Below are 24452 nucleotides of genomic sequence, written 5' to 3'. Positions count from 1 at the left end.
GCATATAATTTTGAAAAAGCATTTGACATTCTCTCATTACACAGGTGGTGTCTTGCACAGCTCCTTAAGCATTTTAATGGGAAAAACCATGGTTAGATCTGATGCATAGATAAATGCATAAATGTATGTCTTTTTTTGCAGTAGTAAAATACAAAATTGTGGAAGACGCTTTGAACACATGTAAGGACTAGAGAGTCTGGAGCAGCATACTAGGCTTAGGTCTAGAAAATCTGGATCCAAACCCTGCTTTCAGGAAATGGGTTATCATAGTTTTGTGGAGCAATATGCCCCGAGACTCAATTTCCTCATGTGCAAAAATTAGAACAGCAATGGCCTGCCTGCTCTGCAGGGTTGTTGTGGAGGTGATTTTAATGAAGATAGTAATGTAAAACACTTTGTACATGGGTGGTCTTATCTACAAAATAAGATGCAATGCTAATTTTTTCAGGGGCATGGCCTGTCAGATTATGGGAACCAAAGCAGAACGCAGAGGATAGAAGATAGATGCCCGCCGAAAGGTCGACCGAGATGTTTGTCAGTCAAGAGTGACTAAGGGAGCTAAATTTATATAGTCTGGGGAAAGGAAGACTCGGGCAACATGGTCACAATCTAAAAATATCTTCAAGGTAGCAATATAAATGAAGGGAGGGAATTGTCCGTGGTCCCAGAGGAAGGGTAGACAAGGAGCAATGGCTGGAAGGTAAAGAAGGAAAAGTTTGTTTTGGAGATTAAAGGGGGAAGAGTTAACTTGAGAGTCCCTTGAGAGTTTATTCATCTTGTACAGAGGTGGATGGATATTCAAGGGCTATTTGATCTGGGAATGGGCTGGAGGTGCCCCAGCTAAGCTCCTTCTATCTATATATATAAAAATGTTGACTGGGTATGTTGGTTCATCTCCAATGTTCAACAGAACCGCTTGACCGATTGCGTTCAAATTTTGACACGAAGTCAAATGTGACTACGCGAGTGACCCCATACTGTTTTCAAAGACAGATGTCACACCTGGGCCAGGTAAACCCCTAAAACCACGTGTTCCAGAACTCACGAATCAGATGAAAGTGCATGCTGGGAGCATAGGAGAGGTTGCAAAACAGCGCCCTCTAGTGACGGCTACACTGGTACAGCACCTAGGAAAATTTCCATCTCCACAGCATCTTGGCTCGGCTTTTCAGACTGGGCTGAGTGGAGGTGGGGGCTCTCCTAGGTGGGATGGGGGTAGGAGGGGGTAGGATAGGTCATGGGTCAGGACAGGGGGGGCAATCACATGGATGGGCTGGGGGTGGGGGGAGGAGGGGCCAGGATGGGTCATGGGTCGGGTCAGGGTGGGGGAAGTCACAGGGATGTGCCTCTGTAAACAGAACACACGTAAAACAGGGACTGAAGGTGAGGGGAGTCTGAAGGGGGACTCTGAGGCTCCATTGAACAGACTGAGCCACAGCAACGCGTGGCAGGGCCACCTTGTGTGTGTGTGTGTGTGTGTGTGTGTGTGTGTAGGTCAGCTTTCTATCTCAAATCAGCCCCAAGGGGAAAAAAAATCCCATTTTCCAAAAAGCTGCCACAAACCAGAAATCACTTGATTGACCATTGCTCAGTTCTGGAAGCATCTAAAGTGGGTTATTGGTCTAATAGGTGGGGCAACTCACCTTTGCAGAAGAACTTACAGTGGTACCTCGGGTTACAGATGCCTCAGGTTGCAGACGGTTCAGGTTACAGACGCCGCTAACCCAGAAATAGTACCTCGGGTTAAGAACTTTGCTTCAGGATGAGAACAGAAATCACGCGGCAGCGGGAGGCCCCATTAGCTAAAGTGGTACTTCAGGTTAAGAACATTTTCAGGTCAAGAACGGACCTCCAGAATGAATTAAGTTCTTAACCCAAGGTACCACTGTACATGCAAAATAAGAGTCATGTGTGGAAAAGTGAAAAAAAATCACTTTATTGGAGAAATATATGATTTTATTATGTATGTTTAATAAACAAGAAAGCAACATTCCCTCTCCATCTCACTATGCAAGACGTTGGAACGAGTGATGCAAACACTCTTATAAAAATGTATATTGCATTTAATACCTTTCCCAAATTTCAATGGTTTTCATTATTTTACTAACAATGATGAAAGATTACCAGGGACTGTGTTTGCTATTCTCTTTCTTATTCACTACGCAATCACAGAGCAGCAAATATCGATTAACTTGTAATCGTTGCTGTGAATGTAATATGAAACTTAAGATGATTGTGGAACGAAGGAGAGTTATCTTTTCCTTTTTATACCTTTTACTGGAACCCGCTTTGTTTCTTTGTTGTGAAAAAAAAATCAATAAAAAGTATATCAAATACAAGCTAACCAGAAATTATTCAGTACAGACATGGCCATGCTCTCCCAAGCGCTCCCTGGTTTGGAAATAGTATCTGTTTTTCCAAGAAAGATGGGAAGAACTTGGGCAGTTTCTCTAAGCACTCAGTTATCCTCCAGTAGGGCCTGCCCAAGACATTTTGCCACCTGAGGCAGACCCCCAAACGGTGCTTCCCCCTCTCTGCGAGGGAAGAAGGGGGTGAGTGAAGACCTACATACATTATGAACATGGAGGGGAAGAAAGACTTACCGTACATTTGGATCTGCTGCCTCAGTGGTTCTTACCGCCTGAGGCAGCTGCCTCATCTTGTCTCGTGGGTGGGCTGGCCCTGTCCTTCAGACTCCACCATCCTTTCCCTATAGGCAAAAGACTTTCCCCACAATCACATGCCCTGCTTCTTTTTCATTGCTGGTGGTAGCAGCAGGTTGGTGTGCAGTGAGAGGAGGGAGTCTTTCCCCCTTCCTCTCCATTGTCTTGGCACATGGGGTCAGAGTATGCACAGGCTCAGGAGACCAAGGGAAATGTAGTGTTCCTGAAAACTCTTCTCATTGCTGCCATTGCTGTGGGACCAGAGTCCTGCATTGCCAGCAAGAGCTGTCCAGTAGGTCAGGAGCCCAATTTTTTGAAGCATGTTGCGTCAGCAGCTGCTGTGTACCAACGCTACAGTTTTAGATCTGGTCCTGGAAGGTGAGCAGGCTAATGTTTGGATTAGGGTTCTTCCACCTGAGTAGAGCCCAGGGATGGGAGGCCTTGTGCTATCAGATGGGCACTGACTTTAGAACAGGCACTCCCAAACTTCGGCCCTCCAGATGTTTTGGACTACAATTCCCTGACCACTGGTCCTGTTAGCGAGGGAACATGGGAGTTTTAGGCCAAAACATCTGGAGGGACGCAGTTGGGGGATGCCTGGTTTAGAACATAATACAAGTCTGCTGGATCGGACCAATGGCCCATCCAGTCACGTATCCTGGTCTCACAGTGGCCAACCAGATGCTTGTGGGAAGCCCGCAAGCAAGATTTGAGCCCAAGAGCCGTCTCCCCTCCTGTGGTTTCCAGCAACAGGTATTCAGAAGCATTGCTCCCTCTAGCTGTGAAGGCAGAGCATAGCCATTGTGGCTAGTAGCCACTGAGAGCCCTCTCCTCTTCCATGAATTTGTCTAATCCTCTTTTAAAGTCCCTTCAATTCTGGGTCTCCACTTGGATTCGTCACTTCCTCTGTTCACGAGCACTTTCTCTTTGAACTGCATATTCCAGGACAAGTCTTTATCGATACTACAGCAAAAATAAAAATAAATGCAGCTTTCAGAGACTGATGCGGGTGGCGCTATTTTGAATTTCAGAGGGTCGTGCAAACCGCTATTCTGAATAATGTTTGGTATAGGGTAGGGGATGTGTTTATGCACTCTGGTAGTGGGAGCTGTGGTCTAAACCACTGGGCCTCTTGGGCTTGCCAATCAGAAGGTCGGCAGTTCGAATCCCTGTGATGGAGTGAGCTCCCATTGCTCTGTCCCAGCTCCTGCCCACCTAGCAGTTCAAAAGCACGTCAAGTGCAAGTAGATAAATAGGTACCACTGTGGTGGGAAGGTAAACACCATTTCTGTGCGCTCTGTGCGTTTCTGTCACGGTGTTCCGTTGCGGCAGAAGTGATTTAGTACTGTTGGCCACATCACCCGGAATGCTGTCTTTGGACAAACGCTGGCTCCCTCAGCCTGAAAGCGAGATGAGTGCTGCAACCTCATAGTCGCCTTTGCCTGGACTTAACCATCCAGGGCTCCTTTACCTTTTTTACATTTTACAAATTGAAAAATTCCTCTGTTCATGAGGTCCTGGGGATGGTCTCGAAGGGTCTTGGGATCCTGTTCTGACCCTCTGCCAAACTCATTGGGGAAATGGGCTATAATAACAGCACTTACTCAAAAGGCCGGGTCAAGTCCAGGAAAGGCAGGGAAATGCAGGTACAGCCAGGGTTTGCCTCAGAGGAGGCAGAAGTGGTCAGCACCTTGGACAGAGCCCTGTGAGAAAGCTGGCTGCAGTATTGTCAGCAATGGCAGGGGAGAGTTGCAAGGTGCAAAGGCCTTCTGAAGATGGACCAGCCCAGCTCACCTGTTCGCTCCACCGCCTCTGAGAAGTTGCTTGTGCCCTCAAGGGCTACTGCTGTGCCCTCTAGCTGTGTGTGGGGATGACAGGGACTGCCTTGGGAACCAGAGTGGGGGAACAGTATTTTGTCTAGAGTTGCTTGCCTACCCACTCATATCCTCCTCTGTTTTCGAGTTTGGGTTGAGGCTGGGGGGGATACAACACTGCAAGGCGAGACCATCCAGGGTGTGTCAGGACTTTTAATCTGCAGCCACACCAAGCAGATCTTGGGTGGTCATATCACAGGGTAATACAGCATGGACTTGGTAGGTGACAGGGCTGCTTAGAGGGTCCTCCTCCTCCTCCTCCTCCTCCTCCTCCTCCTCCTCCTCCTCCTCCTCCTCCTCCTCCTCCTCCTCCTCGGTCTCATCCAGTTCTGGGCTTGTCCCAGCTGGCAGTAGGTCTGGTAAGCTGTTAGATGGATTTTGTGAACCTTTATGGTTGCTAAGAAACTTATACCTGGAGCTTGGAAAAAGAAACACCTACCGTATATTGCACAATTGGTTTGAGGAGCTCACTGCCTTGCCTACATTCATACATGCATCATATAGATATTAAATCTGTGTGGATATTTGCTCAAGAAGGCTTATATTATATTAGATGCTTAACTTAAGACACATGTAGTGATGGTTATTGTATCTGTAATGTGAGCCAATATTGTGAGGTGTTGTATTTTTTTGCTACTATTAGTGTTATTTGTATATTATTTGTTTTTTTCTTTATTTTATCTTCTTCTTTAATTCCCCCTTTCATTTAATAATAATAATAGAAAAGAAAAGAAAAGAAAAGAAAAGAAAAGAAGAGGACTTTTAGATGGAAAAGAGAGAAAGTAAGTGCTATAGGAGGAGGAGCAAATCACCGAGAAGTGAATGAAATACTTGGATCAGTCTTTCCGGTGGAAGCTATCGGAGAGATATCTCCCACATGTGCAACCTATTGGTTTGTGTGTGTGTGTGTGTGTGTGTGTGTGTGTGTGTGTGAGAGAGAGAGAGAGAGAGAGAGAGAGAGAGAGAGAGAGAAACAACGGGCTTATCCACACCTCCATTTTCCCTGCTGCCTTTTCCAGGGGAAGCCCATTCTTTAGTGCTGAATCAGAACAAATGGCAATTGATTGTTCTGTGGATTGCCATTTGTTGCAACTTAGCACTAAAGAGTGGTTTTTCTGGAGGAAAGCAGTGCGGAAAGGCAAAATCTCTTGGACCCATGCCTGGATGAGTGGAAAATAGTTCAGGCTCGTGCTTTCTAGACCCGGGACAAGTCAAAGTGTAGATGAGCCCTTTGTACAACAAAGATGACAAAAGATTAAGCTTTCTCTCTCTCTTGCATATTCCAGGATGAGTATTTATTGATGCTAAAGCAAAAAAATAAAATAAATACACCTTTCAGAAATTGATACATATTGATTAATTGAAAATTGACAAGTTGCTGGGGCCAAATGACATTCACCGAAGAGTTCTTAAAGAACTCAGGTATGAAATTCTCTCAATAATCATCACATTATTGTCCCACAATTGTCCTTGGGTTCAAGGAGTCCAGAATCCACATTTCTTTTTATCATGACTAATAAAGGAGAACCAAACAGCAGAGAAGTTGTCTGTGTTTTGATTCTTGCAGCGTGCCCATCACTGAGATATTAATTCTTCCATTAGCGCTAGACTCCATATCTGTTGGTGCCAGTCCAAGAACGGCTCAGCAATCAGAGTCCTCCGACACTTTGCAATAGTAAATTTTGCCACCGGCATAAGGTTAAGTAATATGTTATTTCAGGAAGGCAATGCCACATGAAACTTGGGGTTTACTGAATGCTCATAATGGTTTGATGTTTTATTTGTCTATTGAAAGCTCTTTATGGTTTGTTATTTCACTTGTTGCTGCCTGATGCCAGCTTTGCCAGCTGTGGCGCTCTGAATCAAAGTTTTGTGCTGCTGGAAAGCTTGTTTTTTTAAAAAAAGCCATCAATTCACAATTGCCCCCCAGTTTTATGTTCTTCAGGATTATTTTGAATACAGCAGGTTTTGTCTTAAAAATATCATTTGGGCACAATATATGGGCGTGTTCTTCACTCTGTTGCAGCTTTGTGCATACGTATGCTTACACCCCCCCCCCCAGTTCTGCATGCTTCTTCTTCTTCTTCTTCTTCTTCTTCTTCTTCTTCTTCTTCTTCGATCACTCGTAGCTGAGTAAGATTGTCTTCCACAAACACGGTTTTAACAATGAGTCCATAAGTGACTGTGGAGGCCAGTTCTGGATCCACACGTCCTTCCACAATGGGGACGTTGGTTTCCGGGTGGGAGTTGATCATGGTGTGAAATTGCCAGGCGTGCCTTTCTCTTAGCATGTTTCTCCCTTGCGTCCTGAGTTCGAGTGTCAGTTCTGCATGCAGTGAGAACAGAACCCAGGTTCTGGTTCCTTTGAATAAGGTCGTTGGAGGATTGTGCTTTGTGTTCAAAAAAATTGTAGAGTTGGAAGGGACCACCGGGATCTCAGTTGGTAGAGCATGAGGCTCTTAATCTCAGGGTCGTGGGTTCGAGTCCCACTCAGCGCAAAAGATTCCTGAATTGCAGGGGGTTGGACTAGATGACCCTTGGTCCCTTCCAACGCTACAATTCTATTATTCTGTGCATAGGAGCCAACACTTAGGGGTCCAGGGGTGCCAACCTGAATAAAATATTGGGGGGGAGGGGGAAACCAGGTAAGCCCTGCCCTGGATAACTGATCACATGACGTGGCGTACCCATATAATTTGAATGGCAATGCCCATCAACGGGGGGGGGGAGCTTTATTGGAGCAAGAGACCTCGGCCCCTAGCAGTTGGCTGATATGCTACGGTTCCTTTGCCTCCCCAAAATAAAATATTTGAAGTTTATTGGCATTGCCATTCAAATGTTGTGCATGGACGCCTGCTTGGATCGATCATGCGGGGAGAGCCTTACCTGGGCCCCCCAACATTTTACTCAAATATTGAAGGTATATTTGAATAGAATCTTTTGATGGTGTGATTCCCTCCCTCCCCTCCGCCTGCGCCGTTGCCAAGGCTGCCAGCAGCCCGAGAGAGGCGCAGGAAGGGTTAAGGGAGGGGGCGCGGGGAGGCACCGCCGGCGTCGGGGCGGAGCTGCGCCAAAAGCAGGCGGAGAGTGGGCTGCACGGATTGCAGAAGCTCCTTCTCGCTTTTCCTCCACGCCGCTCCCCCTCCCGGCCACCCGCCGCCGCCTCCCTCCCCACCGCTCCTCCGGCTCCTTCGCCAGCGCGGGGAAGCTGCGGCAGCCTCCGCCGCAGCGCCCGTCCTTCCTCCTCCCTCCTCCGCGCGTCTTCCTCGCCGACCGCTCCCCCCAACCCCCGCCATGCCGCGGCCCCCCTCCGGCCCGGGGCAGCCCCTCCGCCCTCCTCATCCTCCTCCTGCTCCCCCCTCGCACCCCCTCTGAGACCCCCCCTCCCCATCCTCCCGCGATCGCCGCCCCATCGCACCCCCACCCCCCCACCAAAGCAGGATGGTGCAGAAATCGCGCAACGGAGGCGTGTACCCGAGCGCGTCGGGCGAGAAGAAGCTCAAGGTGGGCTTCGTGGGTCTCGATCCCGGCGCGCCGGACTCCACCCGCGACGGCGCGCTGCTCATCGCGGGCCCCGAGGGCGGCAGCAAGCGCGGCTCCATCCTCAGCAAGCCCCGCTCGGCCGTCTCCGGCAAGCCGCCCAAGAGGAACGCCTTCTACCGCAAGCTCCAGAATTTCCTCTACAACGTGCTCGAGAGGCCCCGAGGCTGGGCGTTCATCTACCACGCTTACGTGTGAGTAAAGGGAGCCGACGGACGGGTGGTGGTGGTGATGGTGGTCTAAACTGGGGAGTGGTGGGGGCACCCGCCTTAAGACCCACCGCCGCTCCTGCCACATAGGACCATCTCTCCATTCCATCTCCCCTTCAGAGCCTGGCTGCCTCCACATCTCTTCTGGCAAGCCGAAAGGCGCCCGCACCCCTTTAATCGATAACCCTTTGAAAACTCTCCTTCCAATTCTGCCCCTTAGCCCCCTCCATCTAGGATTCCTTCCTCCCAGCCAATTTCCCCTTCTCCATCCACCTCCATTTATTCTTCCCTTCCTTGCAGCGTTTCCAACCTTTTCCTACAGCAGCGTCCCTCCCTCCCTCCCAGATCTGGGCTCTTCTTCCTCTTCTCCATCTGTCGCTGTGCCATTCCTTCCATCTATCGTTCAGTCCACCTAGGCACCTAGTCGGGAAATCTCCTGTTGTAAACATCTGCCTAACCACCGGCCCTTCTGCCGCCCATCCTTGAAGATCGCCCACCATAGCCCCCTCTCTGTCTCTCTCCCCCATCCATCCTACCTATTTCTCTTGGATGTATCTGGAGGGAAGTGCTACCGGTATCTGCAAGCTGCAAAGAGATGAATAGGCAGGCACTGCTACCTATTTTCCATCCCTTCCCGCGCATCAATTTGTGCCAGTTTCCCCTGCTGTATGTCAGTTTGTGCGGTAGGGTTACTCGCCAATTTGCTTCTCTTAAAACAACAACACAAAACCCCTAAACACTGCCATAACCAGTTAGTTTTGGGCCTTGATTCTGGTGCCAGGCTGCTTTGCTGGGGGGGGGGGGAGAGACACACACACGTGTCCATTAAGCTTTGCTTAGCCATCAATCCATCATTGGGTAAAAACAGAAAAAGGTGAGAGATGTAGCAACAACTGTGAAGGGGGTGGGGGTGGGGAGGAAGAGACGGAAGGGTAGAAAAAATGACTCACCCTCTTGCTAATCTAAAGACAAAACAAAACAAAACAAAGAAAACCCAAACAAACCGGGAAGCCGTCCATTGAAAGTGGTAAGCGGCATATCTAAAGAAACAAAACGAAAGGGAATAGTGCCTGTGGAACTCATTGCTTTTGTATGTTGTGATAACAGACCGCTCGCATCAGTAGGCTCAGGGGAGCGCAAGATTGGATTGCAGTTAGTTTTGGGGTTATTCAAGACCAAGGTCCATCATCTCAAAGGCAAGTTCCCAGGACTGGGCATTGCCAACTTTCCCTGTTTTTGTATCTCTCTCTGGAAAAGACACATCTAGCTGCCTCTGGCAGGGTGGTTGGCCTGCTCTAGTGGATAAATGTTCATTTCATTTCAGAGCCTGTTTGCTTGTGTCTTCATCTCCCCTCCCCGCCGCTTCCAGCAAAATGACAGCTACCTGCTTTCCTTCATGTTACTTTCTTTGCAAACAATTGGACGGACAATTGCAAGAGGGGCGGGGTGGGGTGGGGTGGGGGTGGGGAATGACCTGCCATGTACTGTCTCCCCAAGGGCTTCATGCAGTAATTCAAAGTTACTGTTGAGACAGCATTTTGGGATTCTTATGATGCTGCTGTGGCCCAGCTTCTGCCAGGCTCATCTCCATTATCATCCTTGCCACTAGCCCCAATGTACAGATGGGGAAACTATTTCCCTTCCGATGGGGAGTTTTCATACAACCGGTTGGGCCTAGGCAGCTGCAGAGGATTGAACTCCAGTCCTTCCTTTTGCCCAAGATTCTTCCTGCTGGAGCACAGAGTCTTTTTCTTCTTGATTTCAGTGTGGAGCAAATGTTCCATCCTTTGGTCCCATGTGCAAAGGAGCAAGGGCTTGTGTGTTGAATGTCTGTATGTATAGCAGATGCGATTCCGTATTGGCTCAGATTGGATCTGTGGGGCAGGATTGCTTGCTGCTTTGCTGTGGCCTTGGTGTAGTCTCACCGCAGCAATATCTTGGACTGAATGGTACACAGACCCAACTATCTCACCCCACCCCCATGGCTTTCTCTTTCATCATCCCCTTCATTTCTCCCACTCCCCTGCCTGCTTTTAAATTGGAAGCATCTCTGTAGATCCAGCTCCTCTGTTTTCATTTGATGTGCAAAGCTGCACAGCTAAGACATCTTGGTTGCCTGCTTCCCCTCCTTGCACTGTTGTTGGAGATACGGAAGAGATGGCTCTAGAAAGAGGGATACAGATCGGAGCTGGGAGCTTTCTCATCAGGAGCCGAGAGGGAAAATTCAGGGACAAATGGCAGATGTTGACACACCAGCGCTTCAAGGGATGGCTGCATGGATATAATTGCTCAGCTGCAAGAAGCATGTGTGTGTTTCTTTTCTTTTCTTTTAAAAAAATCAAATTACGGAAAAGACAGGCAGGGGATACAAATGAAAATGCGATGATTAATCAAGCATAGGTTGCTTTTGCAATGCACTTAATAAAATTGCCACTCATTTACGTGCAGCACAGCCGTTCCGTTCTAGCTATATTGACAGGTATAAGCAAGATTTGTACTTGGTCGGGTGTGAGCCAACATCAATGGGTGTCTTGTATGGGGACAGGTGAAAATGGCTAACAATTCGGTCCTATGCGTGGTTACCATAGCTGCCAAGTTATCCCTTTTTTAAAGGGATTTTCCCTTATGCTGAATAGGCTTCCTCGCGAGAAAAGGGAAAACTTGGCAGCTATGGTGGTTACACAGAAACGAGCCCCTTTATGTTCATTGGACAACACGCATAGCACTACAATCTGAATGCTTGCTGAAATGGAAAGGTGGGTTGTTTTGGGTTTTTTTTTTTGGATTTTGGCCAGAGCTGCTTTCATTTATCATTCCCACAGACCCATGGAACTATTTTCTGGCCTGTTATTAAAACCTGGAGATAATACGAGATGTGTTCTGTCGGTGTGTGGTCACTTTGGGAGGGGGGGGATATTTTTATTTAAATGGCATTGGAAATCTGCTGAATTACTCACAAAGACTTTGAACATTCTCCTCCCCCCACTCCGAAATATCATTGATCTTGGGGAGCGTGGGGGAAGTTGTAGGTACTTGCCTGCCCTCCACTATTTATGAATTTTTAGAAGGTGATGCTTTTGCTTTCAATGGTTGGTGGGGAAAAGGGCTGGTGGTAGTGGAGAAATTAAAAACAATATGTTCTATATGTATATATATTCAAAACTTGCATATATTCAAGTTTTTAACTTTTTTTTTAAAAAAAGGGAGCACTTTTTTTTTAAATAAAAGGGAGCACGTTTTCAGGGCCCTTGTGATTTTATGCCACCTGAGAACCAGAAAGAGCAAGAATGAAGAATCTGTGGTTCTTTCAGATTAGGAGTGGGGGACCTTTGACTCTCCAGGCGTTGCTAAACTACAACCCCCATCACTCCTGCCCATTGGACATGCTTGCAGGGGCTGATGGGAGTTGTAGTTCAGCAACATTGGGAAGGTCATAGGTTCCCCACTCTTGAGGTAACTGGAATATTTATGTTCCTGAGAAAGAGCTTTGGAAGGGCTGTGAGTCCATACTCAGGTTTGGGCCCACCCTGGGGAAAGGGCCCTTCCAGGTCATTTATTTATTAAATTTGTATACTGCCCTTCATCCAAAGATCCCAGTTTTCTCCTGCTCTGGAGGCCAATGGCTTCAAGTTCGACTAAACATCAGGAAAAACTTTCTGATGCTAAGAGCTGTTTGGCAGTGGGACAGTCTCCCTTGGGAGATTGCGGACTCCCCTTCCTTGGAGGTTTTTAAGCAGAGGTTGGATGGCCATCTGTCATGGATGCTTTAGCTGAAACTTCTGCATTGCAGGGGGTTGGACTAGATGACTCTTGGGGGTCCCTTCCAACCCTACAATTCTGTGGTTCTAATCCCCCAGCCTGCAGTCCAAAGTGAGACAGTCCTGGAAAGAATATTCCACACGGTTACTTCATTTTTGCACACTTGCATTTGTTGTCACATTTGGGCTTTGGGGAGTCTCTGCGGGAAGAAGGCTGCACTGCTGAGAGGCCCAGCCACCATCAAACAAACTTCTCTGCACACTCTTGCAGTTGGTGCATAGATAGTGCAAGAACGCTACCCTGAAACTTAAGGGCTGTAATGGTGGAATGTTAGGCATGGAGATGGCTTCTCAGGTCTGTTGCACCTGGGCCGTGGTAGGGTGTAACTAGGATCCTGAACCAATGGCAAAAGGGGGCAGATCGCAGTATCTAGTTCAGGGATCCCTAAACTTTGTGGGTCGTGGGAGCACACTTTATCTGGTTGGTACATTGCTTTATTAAATTGAACTTGGACACCAAGAAGAGTCCTGATGAAATCAATGAACCTGTGCATGGAGGCACAGGTCAATTTTGTGTCCAGAGCAGTTGTCTACCAGCTCCATCTGGTACACCAGCTGAAACCCACAGATTGTCTTGCCAGGGTGGTGCATGCTCTGGTTATCTCCCACTTGTACAACTGCAGTGGGCTCTACCTTTGGGGCTACCTTTGAAGGTGACTCGGAAACTACAGCTAATACAGAATGCAGCAGCTAGGAGCGGCCACCTGGACCATATAACCCCAGTCCTAAAGGATCTGAACTGGCTCCTGGTATGTTTCCAAGCACAATTCAAAAGCTTGTTGCTGACCTTTAAAGCCCTTAATGGCTTTGGCCTTGTATACCTGAAGGAACCATGGCCCTAGAGGGAAAACAATAACAACTAACTTGATTTTTAAAGGGGGGAAAAAAATCATTGCTTGGTCACCTAGATCAGATCACGGCTCACCATAGGGAAGGGAGAGAAGGGGCTCCATACAAAGTCTATTCTGTGCAGATCATTGAGTGCTGGTGTAATCGACTCCAGGCAACATACATCTGGTCAGCAGCACATTCCTTTATTAAATCGAACTTGGACACAAGGAAGAAGAGTGGTGACATCAAAGCTGTTGGCTTTGAAGGAAGAATTCACTCACCCCATAGTGGTGGGTTTGCTCATGTTTCTGAGAATTTTGTTGGCTCTATTGGATTGTTGTGAGTCAAATATGGCTCTGTCTTGCAAACCTCTCTTGACTGGACGTGAGTAATACGGCCTCGCATTGCAAAACTTTGCACTTATCAGCTTCAATGTATTTCTGGTAGTGTTGCACATTACATTCATTTAAGGGGCCAGAAGCCTTTCCCGGGTTCTGTCGAGGGCCGCATTCCCTTGGAGAGTTATTTCTTGGGGGCCACCAACTTCTCTCTGTCTCTCCTTGATCTAGATGCTATAGGAGTATAGCATCTAGATCAAGGGAAGTAATAGTACCACTGTATTCTGCTCTGGTCAGACCTCACCTGGAGTGCTGTGTCCAGTTCTGGGCACCACAGTTCAAGAAGGATACTAACAAGCTGGAACGTGTCCAGAGGAGGGCAACCAAAATGGTCAAAGGCCTGGAAACGATGCCTTATGAGGAACGGCTTAGGGAGCTGGGCATGTTTAGCCTGGAGAAGAGAAGGTTAAGGGGTGATATGATAGCCATGTTCAAATATATAAAAGGATGTCATATAGAAGAGGGTGAAAGGTTGTTTTCTGCTGCTCCAGAGAAGCGGACACGGAGCAATGGATTCAAACTACAAGAAAGAAGATTCCACCTAAACATTAGGAAGAACTTCCTGACAGTAAGAGCTGTTCGACAGTGGAATTTGTTGCCAAGGAGTGTGGTGGAGTCTCCTTCTTTGGAGGTCTTTAAGCGGAGGCTTGACAGCCATCTGTCAGGAACGCTTTGATGGTGTTTCCTGCATGGCAGGGGGCTGGACTGGATGGCCCTTGTGGTCTCTTCCAACTCTATGATTCTATTTTCCTCCCCGCTAGGTTGTTGTTGAGGAAGGGACAGCTTACACTTGCCTATGGCCTAAAATGCTTGTATGCAGTGGGCTTTGTTGAGGGCTGCAGGTTGCCAACCTCTGATCAATGGCCTTGGAATACGGTAATTCCTGTCTGTATAGCAGGGCTAGCAAAAGACTTGGGTCATTAAAGCTGCCTTACAGCCTGCTCCTGTTTTCCCAGCGCTTACACCCCTGCGAGGTAGTCAACATTCTGCTCCTGGTTGGCCACCTGCCGTCTGTTTCTACAGTGGCCTCAGGCAATGTTGTTATTAGTCATGTTTTGAAAGGCTTCACGAATCAGAGTTGACCAGCCAAGCATGCTGGCTGGAATTGATGGGAATTTTAGTCTGAAACATATGGAGGTCATCAGCCTTGGGAAGACTAGAGTAGCTATTTCTGGCATGAAGGTGCAAGGTACCTTCCTGTGATTTCAGCAGGGTTCTTGCAACTTGTATGAGGAGCCAATCCTACTCCTACTTAGAGAAGGCTCATTGAAAATTACTAGCTTGGGTTCTTTAATTTCGGTGGGTTTACTCCAGTGTTTGAAATTCACCAGGCGCATTTTGCACCTGGCTATTGGCCACTTGCAACCAAGTGAAGATGCCCAGGCGCCAGGGTGGCATCTGATGTCTCCACCATCTGGAGATGCATGCCTGGGGATCCTTGGATGTTGATTGTTTTCACGCACCAGCAAAACATCCTGTAGAATTCTATCTGTTACGTTTTATCTGCACAATCAGAATGAATTTCAGGAACCAAAAAGTCACACTGAAAAACAAGAATTTAGGGCCATCTGGCCCCAAAATGGCAACTAGGCATTTCATTTTGGCGACTGTAACCCTGATTTAAGGAGCCATTTGGCCATAGCTGCCAAGTCTCCCGTTTTTCCAGCCGTTTCCCGCTGGCAGCCCCAATTTTAAAAACCCCCGTAAATCCCCCGGATTCTTACCGGCCCGGGGAGGCTCCTTCCCCCACATGTCTGGAGTCTCTGGACATGCGCAGAAGCGATTTCTGGCGCTGCGGGCTTTTGGAAATGGGCAGAGCATGCATAGAAGCAACTTCCGGTGCTGCTCTGCCCAGTTCCAAAATGGCCGTAGCGCGACTTCCGCTGCCGATCCCGGATTTTTCAATCTGGGAGTTGGCACCTATGCATTTGACACCTACTGTAGCTTATATATCTGAGTTTCTAACACTGGTTTACTCTGAGTAAAACTTAATTGGCTACCACCCCAGATCCAGAACGAACCGTTTTGATGCCAGCAGGTAGTGCCAACCAACAAACCTTCAAACTTTAACAGATCCACACTTCTTTGCCCTCTATTAAAATGATGGATCTGTAATTCTAAATGGGCCTTAATCCTCACGAGGCACCTGCAGATTCAGATATTTGAATGGGTGTCAAAACTAAGGAGAGGATAACAAAACACAGACTCCAGCAGAGAAGAGGGCAAGAATTCTGATCCCTGCTGACATCATGCTTAAGTCAAGAAAGATGTGTTTTGCTGAAATATTGGACAGCATTTGAACTTCGCCAAGTAATCAGCAGGCGATGGACTGCTTTTCGAAATTGCTGCATGTGACGAGAGACAGTGACCTAGATCACTGATTCATGATAGCAACATGACATAGACCAGTAGTAAAAAGGACACTTGGCCTGTAATTATGACGGGCAAACTTTAATCGTATGACCTCACCCTGGGCTAGTTGATGAGTTATGACAACTGCATGCAGGCCCCTTTAAAATCACATTTCACAGCAGTCCTTCACATCTGTTCAAAGACTCACAGTGAAGATCCACATAACCATCATCTCTGATGGGAAAGATAATGGTTGTCCTACTCACTATGGAGGGGGCAGGGAGAGACAGTGTGGTGTAATGGTTAGAGTGTTGGACCTGGGACCTGGGAAACCAAGGTTCAAATCCCCACTCGGCCATGAATGAAGCTCACTGACCTTGGGGCGCTCAATCTCACCTTAGCTCACCTCACAGGGTTGTTGCATAGCTGTCAAGTTTTCCCTTTTCTCGCGAGGAAGCCTATTCAGCATTAGGGAATTTCCCTTAAGAAAAGGGAGAACTTGATGGCTATGGGGTGTTGTGAGGATAAAATGAGGATGGGGAGAACCAAAGATGCTGCCTTGAGGAGGAAAAGGTGGGACATAACTGCAACAAATAAATAAATGCATAAATAAAGGGGGGGGATTTACTAACATTTACATCAGTATTTGAAAGCCCCTCCCTTTGGTGATTTTTTCAGTGATTGCTGTGAAAAGGACAAAAATGTAGCCCTCAATTGCTTGCACATTCCTGATTGGCATGTGGTGAGTTCAGGAAGTGTTGTTTGCCATTGATGATGTCAGCCCATGGCCAAATATGATTGGTTCTCTTAGTGTTGGGATGACATCTTTTTTGCTTTGTGACTCCTGGTTGGCTGGAATCGCTTTTTGAAGTAGAAAGAAGCTGTGAACACATTGTGTGTTTGGGGGGGGGGAAGAGGAGAACTTACATCAAAAGTGCAAGTCAGATTGGGAAAATTTGCAGAGAAGAGATGTGAAAAAGCATGAACATCCTTGTAAACCGGGAAAGTTCACCTCCCAAATCAAAATGGGCAAATAATTGGTATAGTCCTAGAAAAAAACAACAGCCATTTCTGTTAGCTCTGTTAGTTCTAGAACAGGGTTCCCAAACTAAGGCCCGGGGGCCAATCTCCTTCTAAATCTGGCCCGCGGATGGTCCGGGAATCAGCATGTTTTTACATGAGTAGAATGTGTCCTTTTATTTAAAATGCATCTCTGGGTTATTTGTGGGGCCTGCCTGGTGTTTTTACATGAGTAGAATGTGTCCTTTTATTTAAAATGCATCTCTGGGGTATTTGTGGGGCCTGCCTGGTGTTTTTACATGAGTAGAATGTGTCCTTTTATTTAAAATGCATCTCTGGGTTATTTGTGGGGCATAGGAATTTGTTCATATTTTTTTCCAAAATATAGTCCGGCCCTCCACAAGGTCTGAGGGACAGTGGACTGGCCCCCTGCTGAAAAAGTTTGCTGACCCCTGTTCTAGGATTTACAATTATATGACTTGTGTGTAAGGTTAGGGAATTTTCAGATGACAGTGACAAAGTACCTTCCTTCCTGCTTTCTTGATATCCTCCGGATCACGCGAAGATCTCCAACAACGATGCAAATATTTTGGCAGGGGCTATTGGAATGGCGGAAAGCTTTGGCTGTCTCTCCACTAGCAGATCTTGGCTCATCCTGACATGAGATGTAATACATACCTTTTGCAAAGATGCATTGATGCTGTTAGATAGAGAGAGTGTTCAGTAAGCAAACATTGTGCTTTTTATTTATTTATTTATTTATATTGTATAATATTTTTTTTTTGAACAACAAGAAGCGGAGCTGACTTTTGGCCCCGGAGCATCTATTGGCTTTAATGGAATTATGCAGCCGGAGATGGTGCCAGAAGTAAGTCGCTAGTCCTGATGAATCTGCTATTTTTTGGGGACCTTTGTGTCAGCATTGGCAGTTCTGAAGGGGAATGTCGCGGGTTCAAGGATGCGTTTTCTTTTTTTTTGGCACAAGGGATTGTTGGTGACCAAAACTTTTCGGGAGACCTTTGAGCAATGCTTTTCTGGATGGAGAAGGTATTGATGGTGGGTTGCGTTAGGACAAGTGAAATGATGTACGATTTGGACAAGACGATGTTGATAAGGAACTTGGTTAATGAGGAAGAAGGTCCGTTGCCTGTTTTGGAGAGGGTTATACTTCTTAAGAACCAAGTGTGCTGTTCTCGAAGCTACCAACATGAGTTTGACCAAACTGCGGGAGGCAGTGGAAGACAGGAGTGCCTGGTGTGCTCTGGTCCATGGGGTCATGAAGAGTTGGACACGACTAAATAGCTAAACAACAACAATCACATCTCCTCTTTTCCAGGCTAAACATACGCAGCTCCTTCAACCGTTCCTCATAAGGCTTGGTTTCCAGACTGTTGATAATCGTGATCCTTCCCAGCCACCCACATGTTCCGAGGTCTGACTGTGATTGATTCTCAGTTATACATCGGGCTAGTTCAGATGACAACCTTGAGCTCGGTTAAGAACGTTGAGAGCTTAAAGGAGAAAAGTCACTTGATCCAGGGACAGCCTGCACATATGCTGGCTTATTTCTACCTCTATTTTTTAATGGTGATGTGCTGAAGCTAGCTTATATATCTGAGTTTCTAACATCATATACAGAGGTATGCTGACCCTGGCAGTGAATTCAGAACACAACACTCTTTGAAGCCCTCTGAGTTGGCAGCCATCAGTTCCATTGTTCAGCTATGCTTTGGCGTGTGATGTTGCAACCCTCACATGTGTGAATGCTCTAATAATAGTATTATTACTATTATTATTCATTGCATTAATATCCCACCTTTTCTTCCAAGTAAGGTAAAGGTAAAAGGTAAAGGACCCCTGGACGGTTAAGCCCAGTCAATGGTATGGGGTTGCGGCGTTCATGTCGCTTTCAGGCCGAGGGATCTGGCATTTGTCCACAGAAAGCTTTCTGGGTCATGTGACCAGCAGGACTAAACCACTTCTGGTGCAACGGGACACCGTGACGGAAGCCAGAGCAAATGGAAACACCGTTTACCTTCCTGCCGGAGCAGTACCTATTTATCTACTTGCACTGGCGTGCTTTCGAACTGCTAGGTTGGCAGGAGCTGGGACAGAGCAATGGGAGCTCACTCCGTTACGGGGAATCGAACCGCCGACCTTCCGATCGGCAAGCCCTAGGCTCTGTGGTTTAACCCACAGCGCCACCCGTGTCCCTTCTTCCAAGTAGCTCAAGGTGGTATATATAGGTTTCTCCTTCCTCATTTAATCTGCACAACAAACCTGTGAGGTAGGTTGGGTTGAGAGGCAGTGATTATCTCTCAAGTCACCCAGTGAGTTTCATGGCTGAGTGGGGATTTGAACCCTGTTCTCCCAAATCCTAGTCCAACACGGTAACCATTGCGCCATCCTGGCTTTCTGATGTGAATTGGCCAGTCTCTTTTCTGGAGCATCTCTTTTTATTTGTGCTCCACTTTTTATTTTTGCTGGTCCCCTTCCCCCCCCTTCTTTGGTATTATAACTTTGCCCAGAACAGAAAAGTGACAAAATCATAACTGTACAGCTGAGGAAGCGCAATTCAAGCACTGTGTTTGGCAACTGCAATAAATAATTACCCTGGGACATGAGACCGGAAAAAAGATTTTGCTGATAACTGTCTCTCTTGGAAGTTTCCCTCCCTCCTTTGCCTGTTTGGAGTAAATTACTATCATAAATAAATTGACATATAAGGTGACTTGGATAACAGACCACAAGCTCCCAGTCTTGTATTTCAAGAGAGGGAGAGACTTTTTGGTTTTCTGCTGCTTAGCAAGCCAAAAATTTAAAACTGCAATCTCTATTCACTTACCTAATACTATCAAACTGTGTTTCTTGGAAATAGTCAACTAGGTTTTGTTCAAGGGTAGACCCACTGCAGGGCTGTTTTTTTCAGCCGGAACTTGCCAGAACTCAATTTGGGATGTAGTTTTGCTTGTTACCATGTCATGTATTTTGGGGTTTTTTTTATTGTAAAGCAGCATGTGATCCTCAGACAAGGGGTGATATAAAAATAAAATAATAAATAGGATTCCCAGGATTCTTGGAGAGTAGGCACGACTGTCTAAAGTGCCACGATATTGCTTGAACTGTATAGTTCAGATGGGGCTAGATCAGGCTTCCTCAACCTCGGGCCCTCCAGATATTTTTGGCCTACAACTCCCATGATCCCTAGCTAGCAGGACCCAGTGGTCAGGGATGATGGGAATTGTAGTCTCAAAACATCTGGAGGGCCGAGGTTGAGGAAGCCTGGACTAGATGCTATGTTAAAAATAATTAAATTGCTGGTGGGATTAGGAATAGGCCGGCAATGTGTGAGAGGGGACTAGGCTGCACCCCAAATAAAATTGCGCCGCCGCCCTCAGTTGCTATTTGGCAGGTAAGGTGACCCCTCTTCCTAGAGAGGAAGCGTTGAAATAGATAACCAAACCATGAAAAAATAGCTGCTTTTGCACATTGCATAATTTTGAGAAGGTCTCATCCATCACTCATCAGGAGGAAAAAACAACCCTATTCTAATTGCATTTCCCTGCCTTCTTTGTCGCCGCTCAAAGATGCTGTTTTGGGAGAGGTGCTGATGCTGCATTTCAGCAAACTTGGCCAGCTCCTTTGGACAGAGCTGGTTCACCCCGCTGTGCTCTTAAGGCGTGTGGTTCTCAGCAAAATGTCAGGTCTCATTAGATTTCCCTTCTTCTCCTCTGACAAAGGCTGAGCCCCCAAAAGCATCCAAGGGCTGCATCTTCTAGGAACGAGGCTGGCAGCACTTCGGGGAGACACCTGCTGGCTCCATCTGGCTGACATCTACCCACCCTTCAAGCTTCCTGTCTTTGAGTGCTTTGCATTTTCCTGATTTCTTATCCAAACTTTCCTGTTCCAAGGATATTAACTGATCTGGTGTGTGTGTGTGTGTGTGTGTGTGTGTGTGTGTGTGACAATATGGCCATGTTTCAAAAGGATGTGTGTCGCAAACCCCTGTCTTTGCATCGGGCTGTTCCTGCAAAACCCGTCTCACTTGGGAGGAGCACTGGACCAGGGAAGGATTAAGCCAGAGCAGGGCCGTCTTTACCCGGGGGTGCAAGGGGTGCGTGGCACCTGGGTGCTGAATTCTGGGGGGCGCCCGGCGCCCACTGCGCTGAAGCCACCTAAGCTCTTAACTATCTACCTGTTATGAAATAATAAATAATTTTGATCAAGCTAGAAAAACAAAATACATATAAAAAAATTCCTTCAGTAGCACCTTAAAGACCAACTAAGTTTATATTTTGGTATGAGCTTTCGTGTGCATGCACACTTCTTCAGATATCTGAAGAAGTGTGCATGCACACGAAAGCTCATACCAAAATATAAACTTAGTTGGTCTTTAAGGTGCTACTGAAGGAATTTTTTTATTTTGCTTCGACTCAGACCAACACGGCTACCTACCTGTAACTAAAATACATATACACGTAGATATTACCGAACTGTATACCTACTGTTTCACTAAAGGACTTTCGACTTCGTGCGCTCATTTACCAAAGACGCGTCGCGCCAGCGGTGGCGCTTGTCATTCACAACGTCGGTGCTTGTCAGGGCGTAAACAAGAGAGAAGGCGTAAGCATGGTGTCTGACATAAGCATAATAAAAGTTCATTTGGGGGCTAAACTAAATTTGGGGGCGCTGGGCGGATCTTTGCACCCCGGCGGCACATATGCTAAAGACAGCGCTGAGCCAGAGATTTCATTTCATTTCACTTTTAATTTGTATACTATACACAAGGCGGTTTGCAAGCTGTCAGAGACTGAGGAGGAATGGTGGAGACTGCCTCCCCCTCCTGCTGCACTTCCCAGAGAAGAGGGAGACGCTATACATTTAGAACAGTGGTTTGCAGAAGGTCACAGTTCAGAGGCTGCAGAGGGGAGAAGCTGGGAAATATTGGGAGAGCAGCAGGAAGAAGAAGCACCAGGGGAGAGACAGCTGACAGACTCAGAGTCTCTAGTAAGCATTCCTGACCCCCCTCCCAGGACCAGGCGTGCCTTGAGAGTAGGAGAACAAAAAGCTCAGAGGCGGAAAGGATAGATCAGCCGGTGCAGGGATGATGTCGAATAGGAGGGACTGAGGGGGTGGGACTTTACTTGGAGCAACGCCGTTATCTAAGAAGCAATATCATACAATACTCTGAATATTTAAATAAAAACCTTGGTAAGAACTTCTTGTTTTCCCATTTCTGGCTGCCAGTTGTGAGGGAGGGGGATCGGATTCCTTGAGGCTTGACATAAGCTGAAGAAACAATGAAATCTGACATTTAGAAGACATCTGAAGGCAGCCCTGTTTAGGGAAGTTTTTAAAGTCTGATGTTTTAATGTATTTTTAATCTTTTGTTGGAAGCCGCCCAGATTGGCTGGGGAAACCCAACCAGATGGGTGGGGTAGAAATTTATTATTATTATTATTATTATTATTATTATTATTATTATTATTATTATTATTAAATTGACAGCAAAGATCACACACCTAATAACATTCTGATCCAATGCAAAACAGTTATAGTAAAAACGTAACTTTAGAATAAACAACTTAAATAAAGCCGTATTCAACAATCCATTAGACTAGAATAGTAAACAGTAAAATTAAATATCAGCAAATAATAATTTAAACAGTTTACACCTAGTTTTCCCGACCATTCCTTTGTGAACCAGTCCTATCACCTTTCCTGTTGTTATATTGTGCAGTTGATTTTCCCCATGGTTCAGAGTTGGGAAGATCACCTGCCAGAGATAACAGGAAGGAGAGTGTCTGGGCAGCTGATAACTCTCTTCTTTTGCCTGCTTCTAGCAAGAAATCATTGTGGTGAGTCCAAACCTGTAATGGCTTCCACCACCCCAGGATAGCAAGGATCAAGACAGCCCTCGCAAACCTCTCCATCCCTCCTTGTCTGAAGATCAGCTTCCTTTACAAGCAGAGCTGGGCAGATTGCCACGGGAGCTGTGTAATGTGCAGGCGGGTTCTTAATGCCTATCCCTTACGAAAACGTTGGCCTGTAGGAATTGCCGCTAGCTCAGCAGGCTGGCAGCCCGTAAGGAAGAAAGGAGGAGTGTGGATTGATGCCACGCGCCGGCAGCTTCGTGCAGGGAATTGCAGAGTACAGTCTGTTACTGTACAGCGTTCACGTTGCCTTCAAGGCAGCTCAATGTGATTGATGGGCGCCCGTCATCTTGGACTCTCAAAAGTGACATGAGCATCTCTGCAGGAAGAAGAGCAGAGACAGGGACGGTTCCCACATGCAGGCCAATCCCTCGATTTCCCGGCACTCGAGAACTTGCCACCGTAGATCTGGACTGAATGAGGCCACTGCAAAGTGCTGAGTTTTGTGGTAGTGGCTGCCCCTGCTGGCTGAATCAGTGCGGCAAGTCATTGAGGCCCACTAGTCTGCCATGTGGCGTGGGCGATCGCTTTGCAGCATGGGTTTACAATGCGTGATGGCCGGCAGAATGCTGCTTAGGTTGACGTTTGTCTCAATGGCAAGACACAAATGTGGCTGACCAGGTTTATTCCCCCCCCCCCAAAGCATGCATCTTGGCAGCAAACGAGAAATTCTGCGTTGTTAATCTTGAGCGATGTAGTGTGAGATAGCCCGCCTTGTAGTTTGCTCTCTTCCCATGGAAATCTGCCGAGAGTACATGCCTAGAATTTTACTTGCAGGGTGTACCGTTTTGTGAATCTTCTGTTTTACTTCTGGACTGGATCTCACAACATTGCGGTTGCACATTTTGAATTGCTGTTTTGGGAATGACAATGCAGTGTGGAATTGTGTGTTGCTGCTGCTGCTGTTTCTGGAGGAAATATTGCAATATTTCTATGTTGGCATGAACCTGGACCTCATGGAAATCTGGAACCTGGACCTCATGGAGTCTGTGTGCTTACATACAAGGAAATCCTTGCCCAGTTGGTATTGAACAAGTGTTACCTATTTGCTTTAGGTACACAGGCACCCCCAAACTCGGCCCTCCAGATGTTTTGGGACTACAACTCCCATCATCCCTAGCTAACAGGACAAATGGTCAGGGGTGATGGGAATCGTAGTCCCAAAACATCTGGAGGGCTGAGTTTGGGGATGCCTGCTTTAGTGCTTTGGAGGAGTGTTTGCAGGCAGTTCAGGGTCAATGGCCCTCCTGTTCAACTTGCTTACTTAGAGTGCTGATCAGGTTCTCTATTCCTTTTGGGAATAAGGAAGAATCCAGACTAATGTGATTGCTCTGGTGAGCAGATGCATTTCAGTGCAGTGCGAAAAGCCTTTGCCAAAAAATTGTTTGCACAGATTGTAATGTAGTTTAGGAATTGTTTCTGGTTTTTCCCCAGCAAGGTCTTGTGATCATTCATTCCCTTGGGCAAATCTGGAGAGGCAAGTTTCAGCTACTTTGTTATGAATAATAACGAACAATTTGCCTAATAAACAAGTTAATGTGTGGGCAAGTGGGGAAAGGTCTGAGAAGGTCATTGCCAGCTTCTCTGTACAGTCAAACCTCGGTTTACGTCTACCTCTGTTTGCGACCACTTCGGCGAGCGACCGCCATGGACCCGGAAGTGTTTACATCCGGGTTCCACGGCGTCATATGCGCAGATGCGACCTGCGCAGCTCGCGCATGCACAGAAGCGATCTGCACAGCGGAACGGATTGCGGTTGCAAATTGAGGTACCACTGTATACCTTCTACTTGCTTGTTTGAAATATGAGTGCAA

General features: G+C 46.9%; 1 protein-coding gene across 5 annotated transcripts in view; it reads left to right on the top strand.

Annotated features, from left to right (window-relative positions):
- The first annotated feature begins 7978 nt into the window (after positions 1–7978).
- Positions 7979–24452, top strand: part of KCNQ2 (potassium voltage-gated channel subfamily Q member 2) — a 123362-nt gene continuing 106888 nt past the window's right edge. For all 5 annotated transcript variants that reach the window (XM_035122638.2, XM_035122640.2, XM_035122639.2 and 2 more), the window contains exon 1: positions 7979–8271. In XM_035122638.2, coding sequence (XP_034978529.2) covers positions 7979–8271 — 293 coding nt within the window. The remainder of the gene's footprint in view (positions 8272–24452) is intronic.

The sequence above is a fragment of the Zootoca vivipara genome, chromosome 7 (assembly GCF_963506605.1).
Source record: "Zootoca vivipara chromosome 7, rZooViv1.1, whole genome shotgun sequence".
Taxonomy (NCBI): Eukaryota; Metazoa; Chordata; class Lepidosauria; order Squamata; family Lacertidae; genus Zootoca; species Zootoca vivipara.
The sequence above is the reverse complement of the archived record's forward strand: the minus strand, read 5'-3'. Positions and strand labels throughout refer to the sequence as shown.